The sequence below is a fragment of the Rhinolophus hipposideros genome (genome assembly GCF_964194185.1).
Source record: "Rhinolophus hipposideros genome assembly, chromosome: 14".
In the NCBI taxonomy this organism is placed as follows: domain Eukaryota; kingdom Metazoa; phylum Chordata; class Mammalia; order Chiroptera; family Rhinolophidae; genus Rhinolophus; species Rhinolophus hipposideros.
The window spans coordinates 8,769,771-8,794,864 of NC_138060.1; the positions used below are offsets into that span (position 1 = coordinate 8,769,771).

The 25,094-nt window shown below is 40.9% G+C and overlaps 1 protein-coding gene across 24 annotated transcripts in view; it reads left to right on the forward strand.

Annotated features, from left to right (window-relative positions):
• The window catches only part of MAGI1 (membrane associated guanylate kinase, WW and PDZ domain containing 1), a 573,273-nt gene that overhangs the window by 438,457 nt on the left and 109,722 nt on the right, over positions 1–25,094 (forward strand). For all 24 annotated transcript variants that reach the window (XM_081071390.1, XM_081071399.1, XM_081071382.1 and 21 more), the window contains one exon: positions 14,087–14,206. In XM_081071390.1, coding sequence (XP_080927516.1) covers positions 14,087–14,206 — 120 coding nt within the window. The remainder of the gene's footprint in view (positions 1–14,086; positions 14,207–25,094) is intronic.

The window sequence follows — 25,094 nt, forward strand, 5'->3', positions numbered from 1 at the left end:
TGCTTCCTTGGATCCTGGCTATAGTTACAGAGGTAGTTGGCAAGCATTAGATAAGGTAACGGATGGTCGGGGGGGGGGGGGGAGTCAAGGAGGTAATTCAGTTTTCTGGGAATCTGGGGATGTCACCATTTATGGGGGCAAAGCATATGTGACTTACGAGCAATAGTCTCAAGAGTGAATTCAGATGCTTGGGAACCAACCCACCCTTAAGTAATGTTCAAGTACTCGTGTTTCTGTCTTCACTCATAAGACACTTTTTGAATGTTAGAGTTTTGGTGCCAGTAAAGCTTTTTCAGGATGAATGTTGGTGTTTAAAAAAAAAAAAAAAAAAAAGACCAGGAAAAAGGAAAAAAGCAACTATTTAAAAATGGAATGAAATATCCAGTTTTTAAACTCTTCACTCAGTAACCCTTCAGCACTGTGCTGAAATATAATCTTAGAAATGTTACTGTTCCCACTGTGTTTTCCTTTATACTGTGAAGGCAGTACTCAGTAAGGAAACACGTAAGTAGTACAGCACTGTCTCTTTCATTAGTGTAGGCTTAACATACCCCATTACACAATATTCCCTTTTGTCTGCTTTGACATGGCAGTATATATACTTGCTGGGAGCCAAAATGAAATCTGTACAGTGATGAGTATTTGGCTATATGCTTGGGAAGGCTTCAAGTCAACTGAGAACCAGTGCGTTAAATCAACACAAACTCCTTTTATTCCTCTATTTGTCTGGAACTGCTCTTGTAATTGCATTGTCTTAGTACTCGCTATAAATTGATTTCTGTCTTTATATACAGTCACATAGTACTTGTTGAATAAGCACGTGTCACATCTATTCAGTTAGAAGTTAATCATATGAAGAAGAATATAATAACATGGAATTAGGGGACTTGAGCCTCAAATTGAGACATTGCATTCCAACAAATAAAAGCATTTTCTCATAGATCGATGCTAGTGCTTGATAACAAATGGTCAGCTAAAATTGTGGTATTTGCAGGAATGTAATGCCATACTTTGTGTGTGTAATACCACACTTGACTTTGTGATTTCTCATCAAAAGATAATCCAAGGAGTTTTAGTTGGGAGTTGTGTACATTTTTTTGCAAAAAGCTTTGAAAAATGTTGAGGGTAGAAAATTTTGTGCAGGTAATGGAGAACAATGCCCCTCTTGGGAGCGCTGAATTAGGCATTACTTATTAAAAAACCTGTGTTTCATGTTAACAGGATAATAAATGATCAACAACCAGCTTCTTTTCCTTCTTTCACAACCGTTTCCCTTCAGAAGCAGAGTGGGTGGTGGTGGTAATGGTAATGATGCTCTGTTGTTACGGCCCAGGTTTACTGAACGCACCTTCTGACCAGGCCAAGCATTGTATATGTGTTGCTTTTTTGTAATCCTCACGCAGCCTTCTGAGGCAGGTATCATTATTGCTATTATTCCCGTTTTAGAGATGAGTAATCAATGCCCCAAATATTTAGCTTGGCTATGGTTGCACAGTTTGTAAATATCAGAGCTGGAATTTGAACTCACCAAGTCTGATTTTAGATTTTATATCTCTAGGCTGTCATTCTGGGAGAACTCCAGACCCCTGCAGTTTTTAGGAAAATGACATAGCGTGGTCAGTAATTTCTGATCTCACACTTGTTCTTGGTTCATACATTGGGAGAACTAATGGGAGCAGATGATAAATTGTTGAACAATGAATTATAGCAGGCACATATTGTTCATGGAAACGTAATAATACTTCTAAATTATGATATCATTGCATACAGACTGTTTTCTATTTATCTCTGCATCTCAGTATTTTAATATCATTTTAAGAAGTTTCATTGTTATACAATGCACATTCCATAAAATTTACCCTTTATTAATAAATGTACAATTCCTTATTTTTATTATATTCCTAGAACTGTGCAACCATTGCAACAATCTTATTTCAGAACATACTCATAAACCCCAAAGAAACCATGTACCCATTTGCAGTTGCTCTTAATTTTTTTTTTTAAGCTGAAGAAAGAAAGCTGCCAAATATTAGAAACATTCACCAATGGGTTTACAAAGTCACCAACTTTGTGGAAACTTGATTTTCTTAATTAATTATAGCTTTTCACCAAAATAATCATTTCCTTTCACATGCTTTTGAAATTACCTGGTTGAAATCGTTGGAATTAGTTCGTTACACTTTATGTAAACAATTGCTGTCATTAATTCAAAGAAAGTAAAAGTGTCACCTGTCGAATGCGAAAGTCTACATGATCTAACGCCATTCGTCATAGGTAGCCTTTACTAGAGGATGGGGCATTGTGGATTTCCGGAACTCCTTTCTGCACAAAAATGCCTCAAGATAATCCTCAGAGATTGATTTTGGATAAGCGTGTATCTAGTGTTGGAGATTCTTACCTTTTATTTCTTGAATACTGAATGTTTGGAATGAATCAATGACAGCCTGAGAGTTTTCACTTTCCTGTTTTTAGTGAATGCAGGATTTCCATGAGTTTAGGTGTGCCAAAGTTCCCTCCCCCGCATAAAAGAGGAAAAGTGGTTAATACTCAGGTTCAAGTCATTACTTGACTTTCCTGTTCAATGGATTCTGCCCTAATTTACCTCATCATTGTGGTTAAGAGGTAGTAAGATACAGTCCCTGAAAGTGTGGGTTTCAGATCAAGGAAGTCGTGGGGAAGGGACATTTCTCCCACAAGCCAACTCCATCGGTGCCTCTTTCCTTTCTTCAATGAGGACAGGTGATGATTTATTCACCCTCAGGTGACAAGTTGTGGAGACTCAGCTGTCACCAGTTTGTTCCCCTATTCCAGTGTTATCGTTGTGTACAGGAGCTTTAAATACTATGTGGCAATGAAGTCCTGGGTTCAAATCCTAGCTCTGTCACTTACCACCTGGGTAATTTTTGGCAAGTCACCTAATCTCCCTCTGCATGTTTTTTCATCTGTGAAGTCGGGGTAGTAGAGGTACCTACTGTACAGGGTTGTTACAAGGATTAAATGAGATACATGTATAAAGTATAAACGCTGGCCTAAATACAAATTTTTATTATAAATACAATTTTTAAATGCCTTAAATTTGCCAAGGACTTTGTGTCGTTGCACAGGAGCTGATTTGCTACCTCATAATGATTCTGTGATATCATCAGGGCAATGGTGACCCTTCCTGTTTCATAACTAAGGACACTGAGTGCATAGAAAAGAACTGTTCAGGTCAGCGACATCATGCATTGAGGGGCAGAGCTGAAGCTTGAAGCTGAATCTTCCTATACCCGTTTCTTCCTCTTGAGTTGCTGCCTTTGTTTATTGTGGGGAGTCATTTGCTCACCAAAGTCTTGCATAGGCAATCATACCCTCTTCTTGTATCATCATGTGATTCACTCAGCAGTCATTGGGTGGATCTCCTTGAAAGGTAACATGTTCAAACTTCTAATAACAGAGGATGCCTGGCGTCGAAGAAAAGGATGTAGGGGCAATTTGATCGTTTCTATGGAGCTGCCTTCAACTAGGTAGCTCCCTTGGATCTGGCACTCACAACTTCTTCCTCTTTATCGTAAGTCAGAGTTGTAGAGAGAAAAGCTAGAGGTAGGATCATGAAAACCAGATTAGATGCTTGCCATCTCTGCCATGTAGGGCACTTTTCCAAATCATGAACACAGTGGAATAAATGCCAGGTCCTTGCTCATTTTCAGCATTTCAGGTGTGATCCATCAATGAGGTTCTGTGCCTCCATCACACAGTTCCTACGTGCATGATGGAACCCTAAAGGGTCCTCAGATCCCAAGCATGCGAGTTGTAGGTGGCATGAAATAATGACCTTCACACACGCGCTGTTGAGCAATGTGGCAGTATTCCATTCAAGACGTAATTATTGAGTATTCTATGTTACAATCCAGGAAGGAAAGGTAAGGGTACTGTTTCGGACCTTTGTTACAATGTTTGGAGAGAGCCAATGCCCGATCAATCAAAGCGGTATTTCTTAAAAGTATCAATTTACATTGCGCTGTGCTCTAGTCATGGTTCTCCAGAGAAACAGGACCAATAGGGGTGTGTGTGGAGAGAGAGAGAGATTGATTGAGATCGACTGATTATAGGAATTGGCTTACATAGTTATGGAGGCCTAGGAGTCGTACAATCTGCCCTCTGCCTGTTGGAGAACCAGGAGAGCTGGCGGTGTAACTCAGTTTGAGTCCAAGGTCTAAGAACCAGGGGAGCTGATGGTATTAGTGCTGGTCTGAGACTGAAAACCCGAGAACCAGCAGCCCTGCAGTCTGAGGGCAGGAGAAGGTGGATGTGTCAGCTCAAACAGAGGACATTCTCCCTTCTGCCCCTTGCTCTGTTTAGGCCCCGGTGGATTGGTGGATGCACCCTCTAGTGAGGGCATTCTTTACTCCATCTCCTTCATGCTCATCTCTTCAGGAATCTCTCACAGACACACCCAGAAATCATGTTTTACCACATGACCGGGCATCTTTTAACCCAGTCGTGTTGATACAGGAAATTAACATCATCCCCTGTGTGACCTTCCTTCCTCATGGGACCCCCTTGTGAAGTGAAGGAGTGAGTGGTGATTTGTAAATCACCATGTCTGGAGCATTAAAGAACACATCAACAGCCTCAAAACTTTGGTTCTGGTGCCCCTAGGATTAGGTTGTCCTTCTTTATTTCTCTTTATTTTAATCAGTCAAGTCTCTTTTAGTTGCTTTCCCATTTATAATGAGACATCAATTTTGACTGGACACAGGCCCAATAGATTCAGAGCTCTTGGAACACAAGGACCTTACCCTCTCAGCTTTGTTCTGCTGCAAACACAACGCGCGCGTGCGTGCGTGCGTGCGTGCGTGCGTGCGTGTGTTCCCCTGACACTGACAGTTGGAGGCACAGTCATTCCTGTGACCATTATGAGTAGCAGCTGTCACACCCGAGACCATCAGTGTTATGGGTTCTCACCCTCTCCGCTGTTTCGTTTTCTACCCCTGCTCCCCACATACACCAAGTATGAGCCCCATAATGTTTTCAGCCCTTTCCGTGCTCCATGACCACCTTGCCTAATTCTCTCAATACTGGAATTTTTTTTTACACGCTTTAACACACCCTTCCTTGTCTTATCTCTGGATCTTCTCACATTTAGATTCCTCTGAGAGGAGCACCCAGAACCTTCTCTAGCTTCTCCTTCATGTCACTTACTGTTCATTAATGTGAATACTTGGTTTTATCTTCCCCACCAACACTAAGCTTTCTCAGGGTAGGACCTGCACCTGACTTGCTGACCCCATCACTTGACACAGCATATGGCACATACATAGTAGGCACTTTAGAAACAACTGTTGGCAGAATAAAAGAGAACAGCATGCATTAGAAAGTCGTGACTAGAAGGGTAATTCTAAAGACTTTTCCTCTTGCCAAGCATTGGGATCCTGTCATCTCTGAATTACTTAGCAATTTCCAGGCACATAATAAGTGCTCAATAAACAGTAGCTATTAATAATATTGTTCTGTCTCCTTAATCAGATACTTTCAACAGTCATGTATTATGTCCTAGCCTTGTGCTTTTTCTGTCTTTAGCTCTTCTTAACCTTTCCTGTAATGCTTTCTGGTTGATTCTGTTATGCCTCCCAGTTACAGAAAATCAGTTTCGATCCACTTTTCCAGGGAATATAGATTTGAAAGGACAGAAGCAAGAAGCCAAGTGGACTTGTATTAAACATAGGCACGTTCTCGTAGGAGAGAAGATCTGTTGGTCTTCCATTCTCAGTTCTCTGTAGATACTGCATGTTAACTAGCAGTATTAGTAATACAAAAGCTTCACTGAAAGTTAGTGGTTTTTGTTAAAAAAAAAAAAAGAACAGGAAAATAACACGCAGTGTAATTCTAGTGGCTCCACTTTTGGATGCCTGCTGCAGCGTTTCAGGCACCATAGAAAAGTTACTAGTGTTTTGAGTCCATAAAATGCAGATGGCTGTGGTCGGTAATGAGTATATTTTGTTTCCAAATCTCTGTTTTGGGAATAAGGACATTTATATCCCTCCTGTGACTTATCAGGCTCCATACGAAAAAGGCATCTATTCATAGGAGAAAGTTTGCAATGGCCTGTGCTATGAGATTTGCATTTCTGGGGTGATGAAAAGAGGACAAGATCACTCATGAATCCGAGCCAACAACTCAGGGCTTTGCAGGGTGAAACCATAAAGATGGCTTAGCTGTACGATATACGTTTCTTCCATTTTTATTTTGAAACAAGGAGTATTGAAATAATACCTAGGCAGGTAAATTCCTAGCCAGTGTAAAAGAAGCTTGCATTAACTGAGGGCCAGAATCCAAAGAATGATGCGGGTTTGGCTTTGATGATATTTTGCATGAATACAAAGTAATATGTACTGTATCTAAGTCATAAGCATACAGGTTTTTCTCCGGGAGCCTATCTCCAAGAGTGTTGTTGAAATTCAATCCCAGTTTCCAAGCCAGCCAAAGCAGCCAGCTGAATGTCAACCGTTTGTTTCAGATGTATACTGTATGCTGGCCATTGTGACACGATCTCACACAGAACCTTGAGGCGAAGATATTTTTATTATTTTCATTAAAGATTTTTAAATTTTTATTTATTTTTTCCATCTTCACCTGTAGATGAGGAAACTGAGACCTAGAATGATTTAGCAACCTAAATTCTTTAGAGAGTAAAGTGATGGAATTGGACTTTGAAACCAGGTTTTTTCAGCATCACGATGGAAGCCCTCACTCCGTACTGGTCTACCAAATGTCAGAGGCTTAGCTCTAGTGGGTCTCAAAACAACTTCAGGATGATGTGAGGTGAGTTTAGGCAGTGTTTCAGATGCTACTTGAACATTTAATCCAATAGTGAGCAGCTGATTTTCTTTATAATTTTTAAAACTCCTTATAATTATGTTAAGGAGAAAGTCTCAATTTGGTACTGAGAGGTATGCAGTACCTTTCTAATGTTTGTCAAGTTCTCTTTGTAATAACATTGCAGACCTCAGGCTCAGATTTTAGGCTCTAGATAAAATGAAACAGTTTTATTTTATTTTTGGTTACTATTTATGGCAGGGTGAAACTGATTCTTCATTTGAGGTAATGTGAAATGTTTTCTTTTAAAAAATTATAAGCAGTAAAATTCACCCTTTGAGGTGTACAGTTCTGTAGGTTTTGAGAAATGCATAGTCCTTCATCCTCCGCTGTAATCAGCAGACAGAACAGCTCATCCTCTCCTGATTCACCTGTAGTCAACTCCAACCCCACACCTGGAAACCACTGGTCTATTCTCCATCCCTGCTGTAAGGTTACCTTTTATAGGATGTCATTTGAATGGTCCCACACAGTATGTGTGTAGCCTTTTCTTTCACTTAGTACAATTTTCTTTCACTTTTCACTTAGCACAAATTTGAGATTCCTCCGTGTTGTACACATCTGTGGTTTCACTGAGTGTTGTTTGTCGTACGGATATACCCCAGTTATCCAGTCACCAATTGAAGGACTGTTGTGCGTAGGTTTCTGTGTGGAAAATAAGTTGGTAGTTCTCTGGGATAAATATCTAGGAATGTGGTTGTTGGGTCATATGGTATATTTATATTTTTAACTTTTTAGCAAACTACCAAATTATTTTCCCAGCGACTGTACCATTTTGTGTCTTGCCAACAACGTGTGTATGGGAGGTCCGGTTACCCCATATTTTTGCCAGCATTTGGTGTTGTAAGGTGCTGTGTTTTTTTTAATTCTAATAGGTCTGTAGCAGTTAAGTATTTCCTTTGTACATGAATGTATTTTTTTTTAAAGCAGTTTATCTTGAAAGGAAAATATTGAGTAAATACCACTGCAGGTCCTGAGTTACAGCGAAAGTTGTGTGAATGGCAGGTAACAGGGAATTTGGGGGGAAGCAACATGTTCTCTAACTAAGGAATGAATATCATGAGGCTATCCTGGATATTGAACCAATTTCAAGTAATGCACAGAATTGTTTACTTATAGAAAGTCATGGTCTTTTCTTAACATGGAGATGATTGAGGTAACTTAATTTTTGGTCTTGTTTGGATTTTGATAAGCAGGGCCTAGATTAATTTAACATTGGATGATATGATTGAGTGTTAGTAATTTAATCTTAGTGGGCTTGTGATTCTTCTATTAGCGGTCTGGCCTTGAGATAGTTTGGACAGGTGTTTGCCTGGAAACCTGATGCTGTTGGGACCCGTAGCAGGCAGAATGGCCTATCAGTGTCTCACTTCTAGGATTTTTCTGCTGCCTCATCTTGGTATTTCAAGAGGATTTCTAGAATAAGAAGAGAAGTGAGTGAGCTCCGAATGGGGTTTCCTTTCTGTAACCAGGGCTTGTGGAGTTTGATGATAAGGAAGGTCCCTTTCTGATTTCCTCAGCAAGGGTCACTCAAGCCATGTACACAGAAAGCTGATGAACCATAAAATGTGTGTAAGAAGCAAGCCACCACTCAAGCTTTAAGGGGCAAACCTTTGGGGGCATTGCTAAGTCATACTGAGACAGATACTCAGAAGGGCAGAGCTGAAATTAATTTGTGATCTGGGGGTGGAAAGGGTTGATGATGTTCACTACTCTGGGGCAACTCCTTTAGGTATTTAAACATTAAAAAAGGATTTTGTTGACGTGAGTTTGAGGTTTATAAAACAAAACCAGGCAGAAAAGCAGTACCGCGTTCTCTCAACTTTCTTTGTAGTATGTTCCTATTAATAGCTACTGGCAAGTGCACAGTGGTGCTGGCTGCTAGGAGATGGGAGAATTAGAACATACTGTTTGTTTGCTTCAGTTGGAGCCTGTATTCTTTCGCACCCTTGAGGCAATATCCGAGGACTCTGCTGGAGTAGGATGCCCAAGATTCAAGTCTTTCAAGATTCCTTAAATAATTATTTAATCCAATTTATAAAATGCTAAAACAATTATTACATACATATTGGTACAATTCACAGTATGAGGGGAACCGAAATCAACAATCATTTCGTCTCTTCCCTTTTCTGAACCTACCTTCCTGAGGTTGTTACTGTGAAAGGTTTACTATTATTCCACCCTTTTTAACTCTGATTTAACTCATAACACATGCAGCATCATAAAAAGGGCAGCATTTGTATTTTTCAATAAAATGCAGTGATATTTTGCACTTTATTCTATGAATTGTTTTATTACTCAACTGCATAGCACAGACATTCCTTCTGGTAACTGCGTATACATCCAACCTTTATGTAGTGAAAAAACAATTTAAGGGTGAAAATACCCGTATTTCATTCAATCATTCCTGTATTCATGGCACTCAGTTGTTTTTTTGTTTTGGAGGGCAGGTTTTGTTTTGGTCTTGTTTTTGTTTTGCTACAAACCATGCTAATCACAAATATCTATGGAGTTTTTTTTCTAAGAGACCATAGCCCATAGGAAACAAATAGAATTTTTAGTATGAAACAGAGTTAGACTTGATCATTTTTCAAAGCATGTGAGTTTTGCAAAAGGAAGGTTTTCCTGGGAGAGTACAGGGTGTCAGCTATTTAGTGTGAGGGTGTTTCCTGTTATTATTTGAGAGCAGGAGTGCTTTGGAGGCATTATGCAGACACAGTGCAATGTGGGCAAGCCACCCAAATACAACATGGTTGACAGGTGTGCTGGCCAATCTGGTTGCTCCCAGCCACATGTGGTTATTTAAAGTTCTTACAATTTAAAATTCAGCTCCTCAGTCATGCTAGCCACTTATTAATACGACAGGTGGCTCGTGGCTACCATGTTAGCACAGATACAGAACACTTCCCTCGTGGCAGAAGCTTCTGTAGGACAGCTATGGGTTAGAATGAGGGATGCTAAAGTCAGAATGTCTGCGTTCACATCAGCGCTGCCCAGCCCCTTGTGACGTGACCTTGGGCAGGTTACTTGACGTCTGACTCTGCTGCCTCGTCCATAAGATGAGTAGCCGAGCCATCCTTCCTTCTACATTTCTTGTGAAGATGAAATCCAATAGTCGCGATTAAGTGCTTGACACCCTGATATATACGTAAGAATCCAATAAATGGAAGTTCTGAGTCTTTTCCCAGTGTTTCATAACCTCTTTTTGTTTCCTTTTTGAAAGTAGTAGGTAGGCACTGTGTTTATTCATGTAAAGCTTATAACGACAAGATATTTTTGGCCCGATTTGCAGCTAGACAAGCCGAAGGCAGTGTTGTAGGCTGTAGAAAACCCCAGTTTATCAGCCTGGTGATTTTTCTTCTTCTTCTTTTTTTTCTTTTTTTTTTCAGTATAACATGCTGTCCCTGAGAAACATGATAGAATTTGTTTTACTTCTCTTCTGCCAGGAAGTAACCCTTCTGGCTTTGTTAGAAGCGTGGTTTGTAATAATTGTACCCACCCCAGATGGCTCCTGAAAACCCTTTGAAATGCCATCTGCCAGGCGTGTGTCCAGCCGGCAGCCAGTCATTCTGCTTGGAAGAAAAGAGGAGGCGGAGCCCCTCCCAGCCCTGCTCTCCCTCGCACCACTGAATGGAGCCTGGTCGCCTTGGCCCAGATCCAGGCCAGGCTGCTCAGAGCAGAACTGGGAGTCAACCTCCTGCTAGCCTGCAGAGTGGAAAGGTTCTGTCTGGGTAATAAACCCTGAATCTTTTGTGGGTGGAGACTTACCCACCCCCACTCCTTTCCCCTGCACCTCCAAGGCCATCTAAGCATATTTATTTTCATGGGAAGATGGTGTCTGCTGGTTTCATTTTTCCTCTAAAATGTTGCATTTTTTGAAGTTCATCATTATTTTTGAATCCTTTCAGGAAATTAAGACCCAGGGGTGATTGTTGTTGTCTTTAGAGTAAATCTGACAAATTGGTTCTGAAACCATGGTTGAAAGAAATGGCAAAGATAAGATGACTCCAGGGGGAGGCAAAAAACAGCATTGTCTGGTTTGGGAAGACTTTAAAAACCTAGCAGATTTTTTGTTTGGTTTTATTTATCCTCGTTTTGTGTGGGGATGGAGTGGGGGGTGGTGGATTAAGTTCATGGAATTGGGTACGGAGGCCAGTTGCCATACAGAACATCTTTTGGACAGATCTTTTAATAGCAAGTTTCAAAAAGATTCTTTTCTTGCCCTACCCTGGCCTTTCCCAATATGATGTCAGCTGTTTGTGTTTTCCAAGCAGCTGGCTGAACAGTCTTTTCACTTGGCTCCAAGACGTCACAGCCTGGTCCTTTGCTCCTGCCCTGTGACTGGTGCTCTTACTCTCTATGGAGGCTCCTCCTTCTTCTCCCAGCTTCTACATATTACAGGGTTTTAGTGTTCAACCAAAGTTCTTGGCTTCTTTTTCTATACACTCTCTCCCTAGATTATCTTTCTGTCTCTTGCCTTTAAATACTAGGGGTTTACTAATCACTCCCAAGTTCATGTCCCATCCTTCACTCTGATCTTCAGATTGAATATATCTAACTGTCCACAGCCCTGTACACCTAGGTGTCTAAAAGGCATCTCAAACTTTACATGAACTCTTCCCTTTGTTTCCCTAAAAATCATTTCTCCCATCTTCTCGATCTCTATAAATGGCACCACCCATTTGTCCAGGTCAAAAATTAGATGTCAGTCTTTATTCTTCTGATTTTCTTACACACTCCATCAGCAAGTTCTATCTTTAAAATATAGACCTAGCATGGCCCAATGAGATGACATACGTCTATCTTGTGTACTCATAGTACAGCTATTTACGATATTTATAATTCGTGATAGAAATCTGACTGCTTCTTACCACCTTCTCCCTACTCTTCCTGTCTGTGCCCTGATTTTCTCTCACCTGGACAGTGCCATAGCTGCCTACTTGGTCTTCTTGCTTCTTTTGTTCTTGCCCACCTCCCCCTACTACTCTGCCCATAGCCTATTCTCTGTAAAGCCAAATGATCTCTTAAAAATGAATCATGACCTCACCCTACTCCAAACCTTATAGTGGCTTCCCATCATTCTTAAAATAAAATCTCTAGTTTTTCTGTGGCCTCCATAACCTGGCCTTTTGCTTTCATTTCTAACCTCTTTGCTATTGCTCCCTGCAATTGCTCTAACCTTTCTGCCCTTGCCCAACATGCCAAGCCTATTCCCACATCAGAGCTCTAGCACCTAACTCCTTCCTGGAATGCTTTTCCCATCACCTTTGCAGGGTTCTCAATTTACATGGCACCTCCTTAGCCAGGCTTTTCCTAATCACCTATCTAAAATAACTTCCCAACTCTCCTCTCCACCTTCCTTCCTTTCTCCAGACACGTTTAAGCCTTTTAACCTACATTGTTCTGAGATACTTTGTAGCCCTTTAACCTCTGTTTCCTACAGAAGAATTATTTATACCTGAAATTAAATGCTGTATCTATTTACATACATGTTTATTTTCTGTCAGAGTAAATATAAATTCTGTTAGGGTTGCGGCTTTGTCTTATTCACCAGTATTAATTACCCCAGTGCCTGGCATATGTTGAGACCTCGGTAAATATTTATTAAATAAATGGAACGTAAGGATCTACGCAAAGATGAATATATAAATCATATGAACTACGAGATTCTATCACCTCATTTAATTCTCACAATAAGACAAACTATAATATCTGCTAATGATTATTGAGCTGAGCCTTCTAAAAGGATTATTTCATGCAATACGCACAGCAAACCTACGTTGTAGGTACTATTATGATCCCTGTTGTGCAGATGAAGACACTGAGAAATAACAGAAACTAAGGAACATGCCCAAGGCCACAAATTGCGGAATCAGACCATGCACCCATTATTCCCACTCCAGACCCCTGCTCGTCAACAGTACATTATGCTCTTTATGTTTCTGGAGTACCTACTGTGTGCCTGACACTGGAGATATAAATGTAAAAGTTGTGAGCTACCTCAAGGGACTTGTCGTTGTCTTCCAGGGGAGCCACAAATGGGAACAAATTAGGAAACAGTACAAGACTACACTTCTAGCTACAACACAAGAAGGCAGCTTTACCAGAAAGCCCTAGCACGCTGGGCCATGATAAACAGACATTTGTGATATAACCAATCTAGGGACAATTTGCAACCATTTCAAGCCCCCAGATTTCAGATATGACTTCTGGATATCCACTATAGGTGAGTGGGTGTGGCCCCTCACACAGGCAAGAGATAAGAGCCTGCACTGCGCTAGGAACAGTGGAGCCAGTAGGTACGACCGTTGGTATTGCTTTCAAGTTCCTAGGAATAGGGGGAAATCCCTGCTCGCTATATAAGAAAACAGTGGACTTCAAGCACTATATAGAGGTGATGGTGCCTTTCAAAATCAGTCATGTCAATTATATCCCCTAAACTGAACAGGGGTACAAATCATGGGAGTTTTTTTTTTTTTTTGGTCTTTCATAATATGTAATCTAGGCTCCCAGTACACACTACATAATTGTTTCTTGGTTTATTTTCTGAGTTCTATTTATTAGTCACTGAGAGAATAACCAGCTTAATTCAGGGAGAGAATTTTCTAGCAAATGCAGGGTCCTTTCTCTTCAGTCAGAACTTGAGGGTGGCCTCTTTTTCCCCAACATATTAATTACAGGGAGAGCAGCAACATTGTAATCCATCCACAGATGCTGGGCAATCACATTTCTCTAGTGATGTGTTTATGCAGTGGGGGTCATTTTCTCCAAAAGGCTTGTTACATTGGAGCTCACCGAATGTACTGAGGAACACAAGAATCGCAAGGCCTATGATAAAAATATAAACCCCTTAGGCTCTGAGCTTAAGGTGGATAACGTTTTAGTATTTACCAGAGTCCTCAAAGCTGCTTGTTATGAATGTTTTCTGTATAAAATCCCGTTCACCTTTCTCATTCAGTGCATTTTTAAAAGGGTAAAACTCTCCCTGGGTTTCCTCTCTGTGCGTGGTTTTCCTTCTCCAACTTGAGAGTCCCAGGTAGTGGAGGGCGGAAGTGAGGATGCTATTCTGTTAGGAAGCGTTGCCTTTACCGGGTCCCTGTCCAGGCAGATGGGTCTCAGAGTCTCAGTGCTCCAGCTTACTGAACAGGTGATTTTAATTACACCCGGATTGGAGCTTCCTGTTCCAGCTGACTGATGGTGTCTTCTGCCTTTGTCTTGTCTGCTGCAGGCACGACCCGCTCTCCGAGAGAAGGAGAAGTGCCCGGCGTGGACTACAACTTTCTCAGTGTCAAGGAGTTCTTGGACCTCGAGCGGAGCGGGACTCTTCTGGAAGTGGGCACCTATGAAGGTGAGCTGATCAGGTAGCAGCGCGGAGGACGCCTCTCTCCGCAGCCCTTCAGAGCATCCAGGGTGGGGCAGGGCCACCCGGCAGGCGTGCTGCGGGGACTAGCGAGGTCTCAGCACCCACAGGAGCCTGCAGATCCCCTCAATGTGAACGATAAGATCTGGGAGGAATAAGGCCTTCAGAGGCTCTGTAAAAGTAGTTTGGGGTTTGTTTTTTCCTCTAGGAGTTTTCTGATTTATTAATTTAAATATGTGTGTATGTGTGTATTTTTTAAATATGTGCATGTATTGTATTAGAGGGTGACCTGACAGGTACCTACTTATAGATACCTTATTTCTAGTCATGTTGACTCTTATTGTTTTCATCTTGAAGGAATGGAATGTCATTTTTACCACTAGTTGATTTTGAATGTACTTTGGAGTACATAATACATTTCCATGGCTCATAAAGCAAAATATCTCAAAAATATTCAGTAAGTACTCTCTTTCATGTACCTATGGTCCACCTGCCTAATTTCCAGTTCTTTTTTCCCCTCCAATATTACAACCAGTGTTATTAGTTTCTGGTTACTGTTCTGATATTTCTTTTATGTAAATACAAATGTGCATGTGTGTGTACACGTGTGTGGACGCGCGTGTTGGTGTGCATGCGTGTGCGTGTTTATGTGTTTATTTCTTCCCTGTTTTGCACAAAAGGTAGTATACAATATGTGCTATTTGGTACCTTGCTCTTTTATTCAACAGTATGTCTTACAGGTTTTTGGAACTCAGTACTAGAGCACTTCGTGTTTTCTAAGTGGCTATATCATCTTTTTGTATGGGCGTACCATAATTTAATTAGTTCCCTTTGGATATTTTTCATATTTCAAAATACTACTACACTGAATAACATGGACATAAACAATTTCACACAGGTGAAAATCTATCTATAGGATGAGATCCCACAAATGAGATTATAAGGTCAGCCAAATGTGGGGAAAACATTAAACTTTAAACATTAAACATTAAACAATATTGTTTGCTCTTTTGAGCGTTATTATTTGAGACAGAAGGCCGTAATATGATACTGTTATTAACTAGGTCAAATTATTAACTTGACCAAGTTATTATGGTATCTCTTATAAACTCTGAAAATTAGGATTTATTGGACAATGACAGGGCATTTTCAAGATTAGACTTAAAAACAAAGGGTAAATACAAAGTTGACTCTTATTGTATTAGGGACATTATGTCTTTGATGTGAGAACAGCCCCTGTTCCTGGCAGTGGGTAAGAGTTAAGTAATTGACCATGAATCTTCTGTGTGTTGATTCTGATTTGACATTCTTTGGATGAGCAAAGGGAAGAGAATTATCTTTGTACCTACCTACTGTTCATTTCCGCATTGTGAATATATGCTGGACAGTGTTTAGATGTTAATCAAACTTCTGATTGTGAACTCAGGAATATTTCTTTTGTGTGTTTCTAATTATCACTTGTCTTCGTTTCCTGGTGGTTGGGAGCCTGGGAAGGGATCTGACAATGCCTGAAGCAAGAATGGTTCGTTATAATAGGCCTAGGATTTCGGTGAGGGGAGGGAGGGGTACCGGCACCTTCTTCAACATGTTGTCTTATAGATGTGAATCCAGGTAAAAAGTAAATATTCAAGTGGCTGAGAACAGAGCAAATGTGAATCCTCTTTGGTTAGCAGAAAGCGAATAGTCCTGATCTGAAATCACTTAGTATGCCCATCTTGGGAGCTAGAGTCCCCTAATATAAAACAAAAACCAAACCCTCCATATGCATTTTTGGAGAGGTTAAGGGTAAGAGTGGTTGTGAAAAGCCAAAGAATGTTGGGTTGAAAAGAAAAAGCATGTGGCTCAGACAGCAACTGGTCTGGGGAAAAAGGAAAATAAACTCATTTTATTGCGGTGTTTATGTTACAAGTGAAATGTAGGTCGAATCTCTTTGTTTTCCCATTTAAATTTATTACTTTGACAGAGGTGGCTGTTACCACCAATTTTTAGATGGGGATGCGGGAGCCAAGTAGCATTTAGGAACTTTATCAAGGTGGCACAGCTGGTTCTAGAATGCTCGAGCCAGGAACCAAACCCAGCCGTTTGACTTTCCTACCCCACACTGCTTCCCGAAAACCCAGGAGGAATATCCTAAATGTAACCAAGATGTTGTAGAACTAACCCATTACGTTTCTTAACCTAACTTCCTGCTATATAGCAACAGGGAAACATTTTTCAGAAAATGTCTGATCACCTTACATAAAACTGACTTTCTGTGAATATTGCTTAGTTATTTTGGAGTTGAAATTTTCTTATGCCCGGGATTAATCCACTCCATTTTGTAAGGCGTGTGTGCAGTATTTTTCAGTCTTTGACCTTTTAGCTGTATAATTTGCCTGCCTTGTGAGATGGCTCATCATTTTTTTGGAACTGACGGGAGTGTATTACGTTGACTCTTATAAGCTGAGAGCAAAGTGGGATTTTTATTAAATGCCAGATACTGTGACAAGAATAGGGCTGGATAGATTTTCAGAGCGCTTCCTGGGCTTTGCCTCTCCTGGACTAGCCCCTCAAGGGCGGCTGCTGTCTCGGGCACTGAGGACCGTGCAGGCGGGGCTAGTTCGGCACCGCCTGAGTTTGAGTCTCAGCCACTCTGCTGTGGAGCTGTGTGCCCTCCGGCAAGTTGCTTAATGCTCTCTGTCTCCATTTTCCCTTCGGTAAAATGAGGATAATAATAGTGCTTCCTCATAGGTGGGATTAAATGAGACAGTAATTGGAAAGGGCTGAGCACACTGTCTGACACATATAAGCCCTCAATCAGCATTGGCTCTTATATTTACACACAGGGCCGGTCGGTCCACAGTTGCCACCTGAGTGGATTCCCTCCCCCTTCTATTAGTCAGTAAACCAGCAGATTTGCCAGTAAAATATCTTATTTACATTCCAGGTATGTACTCATCCTCTATTTTCCCTGCTCAAATTCTTTTTCTCTCGGCTTGTCCTGCTTCCGGAGAGGAAAAGTATGCCACCACAATACAAAACACTCTCTACAACAAGGCACCTTAAACATTTGTAAGTAATAAGTGGACGGGATGGAATATTGCTATAGTAAAGAACTTAAAAATATCTAAGTCCAAGTTGCTTCCTCCTTCTCCGCCCTGTAGGTAACCACTGTGAAAGGATCTAATGCAAAGATTCAGAAAACATAAATGTTTTGTACATAATGTACATAAATGGCACACATATTCTTGTTTATTTCACTCTGTTCTTGCCTTTCACATATATCTTAGAGGTCTTTCTACATAACCCCACATAGTTCCACCTCATTCTTTATAAATGTTGCAGTATCCCATTACCTGTATTAATGTACGTAATTTATTTGACCAGTTGTCCTGTAGTAGATGCAGACTTAGGGTGGACCCCGTCCCACGCTATCTTTTTTTGGTGTTTGGTGAAAATGCTGCAGTGAGAATCCCTGTATAAATATCTCACTATCATGTTCTGAATTATCTATAGGCTAAGTCGCTGGCAGTGCAGTTTTAAAGCAAGCCTTTTATACAAACATAATTTGTTTCAACAAATATTGAATGAGCATTTACTTTGGGTCAGACATTTTCCGAGTCACAGGGTGTGATGTCCAGGGCAAAAGACCAAAGAAGATCTACCTTTAAAATGCTTATGCTTTTTAGTTATTTATTTTTACCAACACTTGTCCAGTGTGTACTAGGTGCTGAGTGCTCTCCAAAGTGCATTATATTCACTAACTCAATTACCCAACGTTCCCATGAGGTAGTTATCATTTATCCCCATTTTACAGAAAAGGAGTATGAAGCCGGGAGATGCCAGTTACTGTTTTTAAGTTCACGTGGTGAGCCAGAGCTAAAGCTGGGACTCAAACCCAGGCCATCTGGCTCCAGGGTTTACACTCTGCAGCCTGTTAGACTTGTGAGGCAATTACATTGGAACAGTTTCCAGACAAGTGATGAGTGTCCTGCGAAGGGAACTACAGCGAGCTCCAGAAGCATATAGAAAGAGCACTGCATCTAATCCTGCACGAGAGTAAGGCCCCTTGAGGAAGTGACATTTGAACTGAAGCGTGTCAGAGGATTTCATGAGTTTAAGTGAGAGGCTCATGACTGTGTTTCAGTTCAGAAGTCAGCACCAGTCATAATGCCTGAATCCAGAGAGAGCAAGATGATGAACAAAGAGAAGGGTAGGATGATGGTCGTCGGAAAGGTGGGGCAAGGGAGCACGCCTGCTTCCTTCAGCACCGATGCTATCCAACAGAACTTTCTTTAGTGATAGAAATAAGTGTGCAGATAGAAATAAAAGTGACTAGTGGAAAAGCCACTAGTCACATGCGGCTATGCAACTGAGAAACTGAATTTTAAATTTAGTTTAATTTAGGCAAATTTAACCTTAAATAGTCACATGTGCCTGGTGGCTGCCATATTTTACAGTGTAATTCGAGAATAAAAGCTTCTGCAAGAAAGGGTGAGGACCTCTTCAAAAAGATCTTTCCCTTCTCACCCAACTAACTTCAGAAAGCTAAAGCACCTCCTTAAGAGTTAAACTCCTTTTCAAAAAATGTATAATTTTAAATCCTCCCAAGAAGGATGTCACTACAGAGGAGTGGTGGTCATTTTTTGTGGATACATTCAGTGACCTGTGACATGGCAGGCAAGTAGAGTGAACCAGTAAAGCCTCAAGGCCTGCTCACCTCCAGAATATTTTTTTCAGGCCCAATATTTGTTTGGATTTTAGAATAAAGTTGTAGGATTTTAAAGGTGGGAATGCAGTAGAGCTCATTTCTTCACACTATAGAACTGAGCTCCAGCGAGAGAGACTGATCAAGACACTGAAGGGAATTGGGGACAAAGCCTGGCCAAACGCCCGCCACCCAGGTCATGTCACAGGCAGGAGGAGAATGCCAGTATTTCCTGTGTCTGCCGCCTGGAAATTGACACTTCTTTTGTAGACTCTATTCCTAGTTTGCTCATTCATTATGGATGAAACACTGAGCAACAGCAGATAGGATCATTGTTCTTATGGGTCTTCCAGTCTAGTGCACAAGACACATCATTCAAATAATCACAGAAATACATATATAATTGTAAGTGTGTTGGGATCTATAAAGGAGACCGTAGGATGGGGAGATTTGATCCCTATGGAGTTGGGAAAACATCCCCTGCAGAAACACGAATTGAGGTGAGCTCTGTGGACCCGGAGTTAGGTTGCTAGATTGGGCAAATAAAAATGCAGAATAGTCAATCTTGCATTTTATCTGGCAACCCTAATTGGAGCTGGTTTTGGATTCCACTGGCGGTGGTGATGAATCTCGAGATGTTTATGTGATTGAAAAAAGCTGGGCTTGGTAATGTATTTGTTACAATAAGGAGCTAAAGAAGCAGGTGATGATGATTCTCCGAGGAAGACTCCTAGTTTCTGTCTTACATAGCTAGTGAGATGCTACCATTTGCTGAAATGAGAAACTAGAAAAGGTCAGTTTCTTGGGGGGGGAGGAGATGCCTCCTTGATGAAACTTTCCACCCCACCAGCTCTAATACAGAGGGTTGCGTATACCCCAACAGAGCAGAGGCCCTTTCTGGCTATACAAGGAACCCAACTATCACCCCTCAGAAGGCATCGAAGTTTTAGTTGAGCTCATAATTGATGTCTGCTTTGCAATTTGAACCAACTTCTCTTTCTGTCACTAGACAGAATCAATATCAAGGCAAGTCAAGCCAAGAAGTCAAGGATAAACATGTCTTTTCTCCTTGGCCCAACTTCCTAATTGTGGCACTGAGCTAATTTATTTGATATGGTGCCTGAAATCAATCAATTACACCATCTCCTCTCTCTTTCTCTCTCTCTGTCTCTCTCTCCCCCTTCCCCCTCCCCCCTCGCTCCCTCCCTCCCTCTCTCCTTTTGAGGTTTTCACCAGCAAGACAGGGTGCTGCCTCAGCTAGCTCTTGGATCTTCTCTAGGAGACAGTTTACAAGGGATGACTGTTCAGTGGGGGTGGTTCCAAACATGCCTTTTTTACAAATGCCTCTGGGTAGAAGAGACTGAGTATTCACTTTGAGCCTTGCAGAGGTTTTTCCTCAACATTGGAGTGCAGTACCAGTGTGACATTTCAAATTGGAATTGAGGGTTGCATGTTTCTGTGTGTTAATTAGGAGGGGGATGTCAGCATTCAGTGTCAGCATTCAATTCAATGTCAATATTCAATAATATTATTGTTTTGCTTCCTAGAAGGTCTGCAAAAAAGGTACTGCCATGGGTATACTTTGGGGGAACACAGAGATAAAGCAGGGGTGAAGAGAGTTCTTGTTTGTCATTGACGAAAATGAGACCGGCTAGAGTCCTGCTTTTGGGAGGCTTTGGAAGCCTTCTGTGTGATAAGCTCTGGTGCAAACTCCACCATGGAATGTTCTCTGTTGATAATGCAGTAGCCAAAGGGAGTCTGCTGACTGTTGCTCTGCATGTGAGGACAGGAGGCTAGGGGCAGGGAAGTTTCTCTTAGTTCCCTGCTCAGAACTCCCCCGAGATTCCTGGAGATGAGAGCACAGGTGCTGGCGACAGAGAAATCTGTGTGTAAATGCCAGTCATCACTTAGGCATTGTGGGGATCTCTGTTTCTTTACATGGAAGTGGAAATATCGATGCCTCTTTTGCTGTAGGATTGTTAATAAAGATTAGAGTAAGTGAATACATGGGTAGTGACAAATGGATGACGCACAATAAAGGTAACTTTTGTTAATGTTCTTTGAATATGTATTTTGATAACAATACTCTGTGTTACCTTTTGAAGCTTTTATCTGCCCACAACATCTGGCACAATTTAAGACTGCTAAGGTTTATTATGTGCTAATGTGCCAAGCACAATGCTGAGTACTTTATATACATTATTTAATTTAATTTTCACAAAAGGCCTATTAGATGGGTACTAGTCCTACCTTAGTTTGTACCGTGGGAACTGAGACTGGAAAGAGAAAGGGCCCTTACCTGCCTGGGGTAACAAAACTATTATGTTGCCCTCTTTGGTCTTATATTTAAAGCCAAATGGCACTGGCAAGAACAAACACCTAGTTACAGGATGTTGGCTTATTGCCCTACTGCTCGTACAAATGATAGTTCTGTAGGGTGGAGCAGAAGGGAAAAGGAAGAGTGAAAAGAAAGTGATGGGAGTCATGAATGATACCATCGGGCATTGGGCAAGCCAGTGGCACAGTGAAGTGACGCGAATCTGAGGTAATTCACTTATAATTGATGGACTGCAGTAAAACTGCCCTGAGTCATGCTATTAAAAAAGCACACCCACCTATAGCTATTCATGGCTGCAGTTCATGGATACTGTCTCCACTTGTTCATTTACTCATTCTGCAAAGAATTACTGAGTGACAGTGCATGGCTGGCACCGTGTTAGATGTGTGATGCGGTGTGCGTGAAAACAGATGTGGTCCCTGCCCTCATGAAGCTTTTACTCTAGAGGCAAAGACAGGCATCAATTAATTAAGCAGTCTGATAAATACAGCAAAGGGCGTTGGGAAGGAAAGATACATGGTTTCCTGAGAACACGTAAGAACCTCTAAGGGTGGCTTTGGTCTAGTTTGTGGGGTCAGTTACTCTCCCTGAGGATGAAGAGTGACCATGGGGCAAGAAGCAGAGGGAAGAGTGGGTATAAGAGCTGTGAGATGAGGGGAGCACCGTTTGTATGTGAGGGCTGAAAGAAAACCAGTGGGATTAGAGCGGAAAGAGCAGAGGGGAGCGACAGAAATGTGCCTGCAGAGCTGTCAGGGGCTCGTCATGCACTGCCTTGGGGCTGAGGCAAACAGATACGCTGGATGGTTATGTCTTCATGTACAAATGTGTGTCTCTGCTTTACACATCAGGAACATAAGGTGTTTTTTAACACTCCCCTCCCCCCAAAAAATCCTTTTTGCCCCCTTGGGTCTGACATTGTCCCACTGAAAATGTGTGCTCTAGATTCCCAGCTATTAGTGGTCATCACGATCCTGTTCTACTTATTTTGGACAAGTTTCTTTCATAGGAGAACACAGACAAGTCTCTCTCCCCGACCCCACACAAAACGTGGGACCCGGGGACAGAGGGCCTGAGTGCCGTTTCCCCAGGACCAGCCAAGTTGACCCTAAGAAAGACATTTCTGCTGCTTTGGGCCTTGGCATTGCTCATCTGCCAAAGAGGAATCGTTTTCTCTGTCCTGGTGACCTCCAATCTGCATCCCGAGTGCTTGTTAGAAATGACGACTCACAGGCCCCTCCCTGACCCACGGAATTAGAATCTGCATTTAGGGTGGGACTTGATTGTTTGCACAAAGTTTAAGAAAACTGATGTATACCATATAGAGCAACTGTGAAGATCGTGTTTTAATCCCATTTTTACATTTTATTTCTAGTGCCTAGCATGGTGCTGGGCATAAAAAAGTTCTCTGTAAGGAAATACATGAGTGAATACTAAATTTGTACAAAGTGAGCAGCAGTATAGATTTGATTCATTCTGCTTTAAAACCCAGGGTTACCATCCTTCTTAAATATTTTATCAAGCTCTAAAAATTGATTTGCAGTCCCCATTAATTTTTAAATGCATGTCAGAAAATATTTTCTTTGGCTTAATGGTGGCCAAAGTTCATGTCTGTTAATTAAGGGCAGCAGTGGCTGCTTCTTCCATCGTCCCCTGCCCTCTCCTCTTTCCCCAGCCTCCATCCCTGTTGAGTTTTATTGTAGAGCCAGTTCTGGAAATAGCAACACACACACACATTTCCACTTGGGAGGAAGCCCAGCCACCTCGGGAAGAGTGTGTTCACTAATGTGGAGACTGGGGGACAGTCAACCTCGTGTCTCCTAGAAACTGTGCAGCCTGCCAAGTGGTAACCCAAATTAATTTTCTAATCATTTATAATTCTTTGCATGAGTTTTATCTCTAATACCATTAAGGGATCTGTATATTCTTTACAGGCAGTCTCTCGTGCATACTCGCTGTGAGGTTTGTGTTTCTGCCATGGCGGCTAGACTTGGCCTTATTATTTACTACCAGAGTGCAAACTATTGATAAGGTGGAGAGTTTCCTGGAAGGGAGGCGTTGTGAACTCAAATACCTGGGAGGACCAACAGGTAGAGTGAGAGAGTGAATAGGGTGGGGCGAGGCAGCAGACCCCAGTAACTGTGGCCAATGGGGGTAGTGAGTGCATAATCTGACTGTTTTTAAATATTGGTCACGAATTCAAATTATTTTTTTAAATACTGTGTTTCCCCAAAAATAAGACCTAACCAGATAAAAATAAGACCTAATCAGCTCCAATGAACTTTTTGGAGCAAAAATTAATATAAGACCCGATATTATATTATATTATATATTAATTATATTAATTATATCATATTACATTACATTACATTATATTATATTATATTATATTATATTATATTATATTATATTATATTATATTATATTATATTATATTATATTATATTACTATGTATTTTATAAAACCCGGTCTTATAGTAAAATAACACTGGGTCTTATATTAATTTTTTGCTCCAAAAGACGCATTAGAGCTGATTGTCTGGCTAGGTCTTATTTTCGGGGAAACACGGTATGTAAAAATAAAATATCTGCAAAGGAAAGTTGAACCGTCTGCAATCAGGAAACCACTACATAGAAGCTTTTCTGTCAAGGTTGTGGACAATATGGAAAACGAGAAATGCTGGAGTAATTTGAATAAGAACACCATCTCATATTTATAACACTTTCTAGTTTACAGGGTACCTTCAACAAAGGTACATTATTTGATCGTCAAACTAATCCTGTGAGGACGCTAGCTAGCGCAGGTGCTGTTTCAGAGAAGTTTCACATTTCATAGAGAAAGTATTAGAATGAGTGTAAAAAAAAAACTTGCCCAAGGTTATTTGGTCATTGGCAGGTTTGCTTGCTTCTTCCTTTATATCAAGGAACAATATTCAGCTACCAAGTGGCAAGCACTTCAGACGCATTGTCTCATTAATCCTCTCAACAAGGTGTAATGAGCCTCATTTTAAAGATTAGAAACATACACTGTCAACATTAATAAGCTTTTATCACATCTCACTTTAGTGGCAGACTTGAGCACGGGCTACATACAAGCTGGAAATGCACCATCTCATTTTATCCTACTGACAGATATTCTAGGTAGAAACTAGGTACTCTTAGAATCCCAGTTTTACAGACGAGGACAAGACTTTTTACAGAATGGTGACATAAACTGGCCCAGGGTCACATAGCCAATTAGTGGTTGGTGACGCTGGGATTTGAACCACGGGCTGTCTCTTCTACGTTCTTTACCACTACAGTGTGCTGAGTGCTAATGACTATATTTCAGATTAACCCAAATGAAACTGCTGATGTCTGACCGTTTGTTGTCTGGAACAGCAATTTTATGTGTTTCAACCTAATAATAGTTGCTTTATCTGTCTCCTATCAATCTTAAACTAATTTCCAGAAACAGGAAACAACTATAAATAACTGGATTGTTTTGGGGAGTTTTCAGTTGCGTTTAGAAATCTGCGAATCATTTATTAATTTAAGAAAGACACTGAGCTTGAAAACTTGAGGAAAATCCATACATATTTGTCAAATATAGGTAGAACTTTTATTTCCCAAACATTTATTTCTGTCATAAGCTGAGGATGTCTAAGTTTTAATTGATTCTTAATTAACAATAGTTTTATGAGTGTTTAATGACACTGAAAAAAGAGTGATACGATTATAAAATTATAAGTATAAAATTACAAATTAAGGGTCCCATCATTTAGTCACATCTTTCAGTGGAAGATTCTTAGTTGTAGAAATTGGCCTCATTTTAACCTGTAACTCAAAATTATACATCATGTTTCTGTGTAATA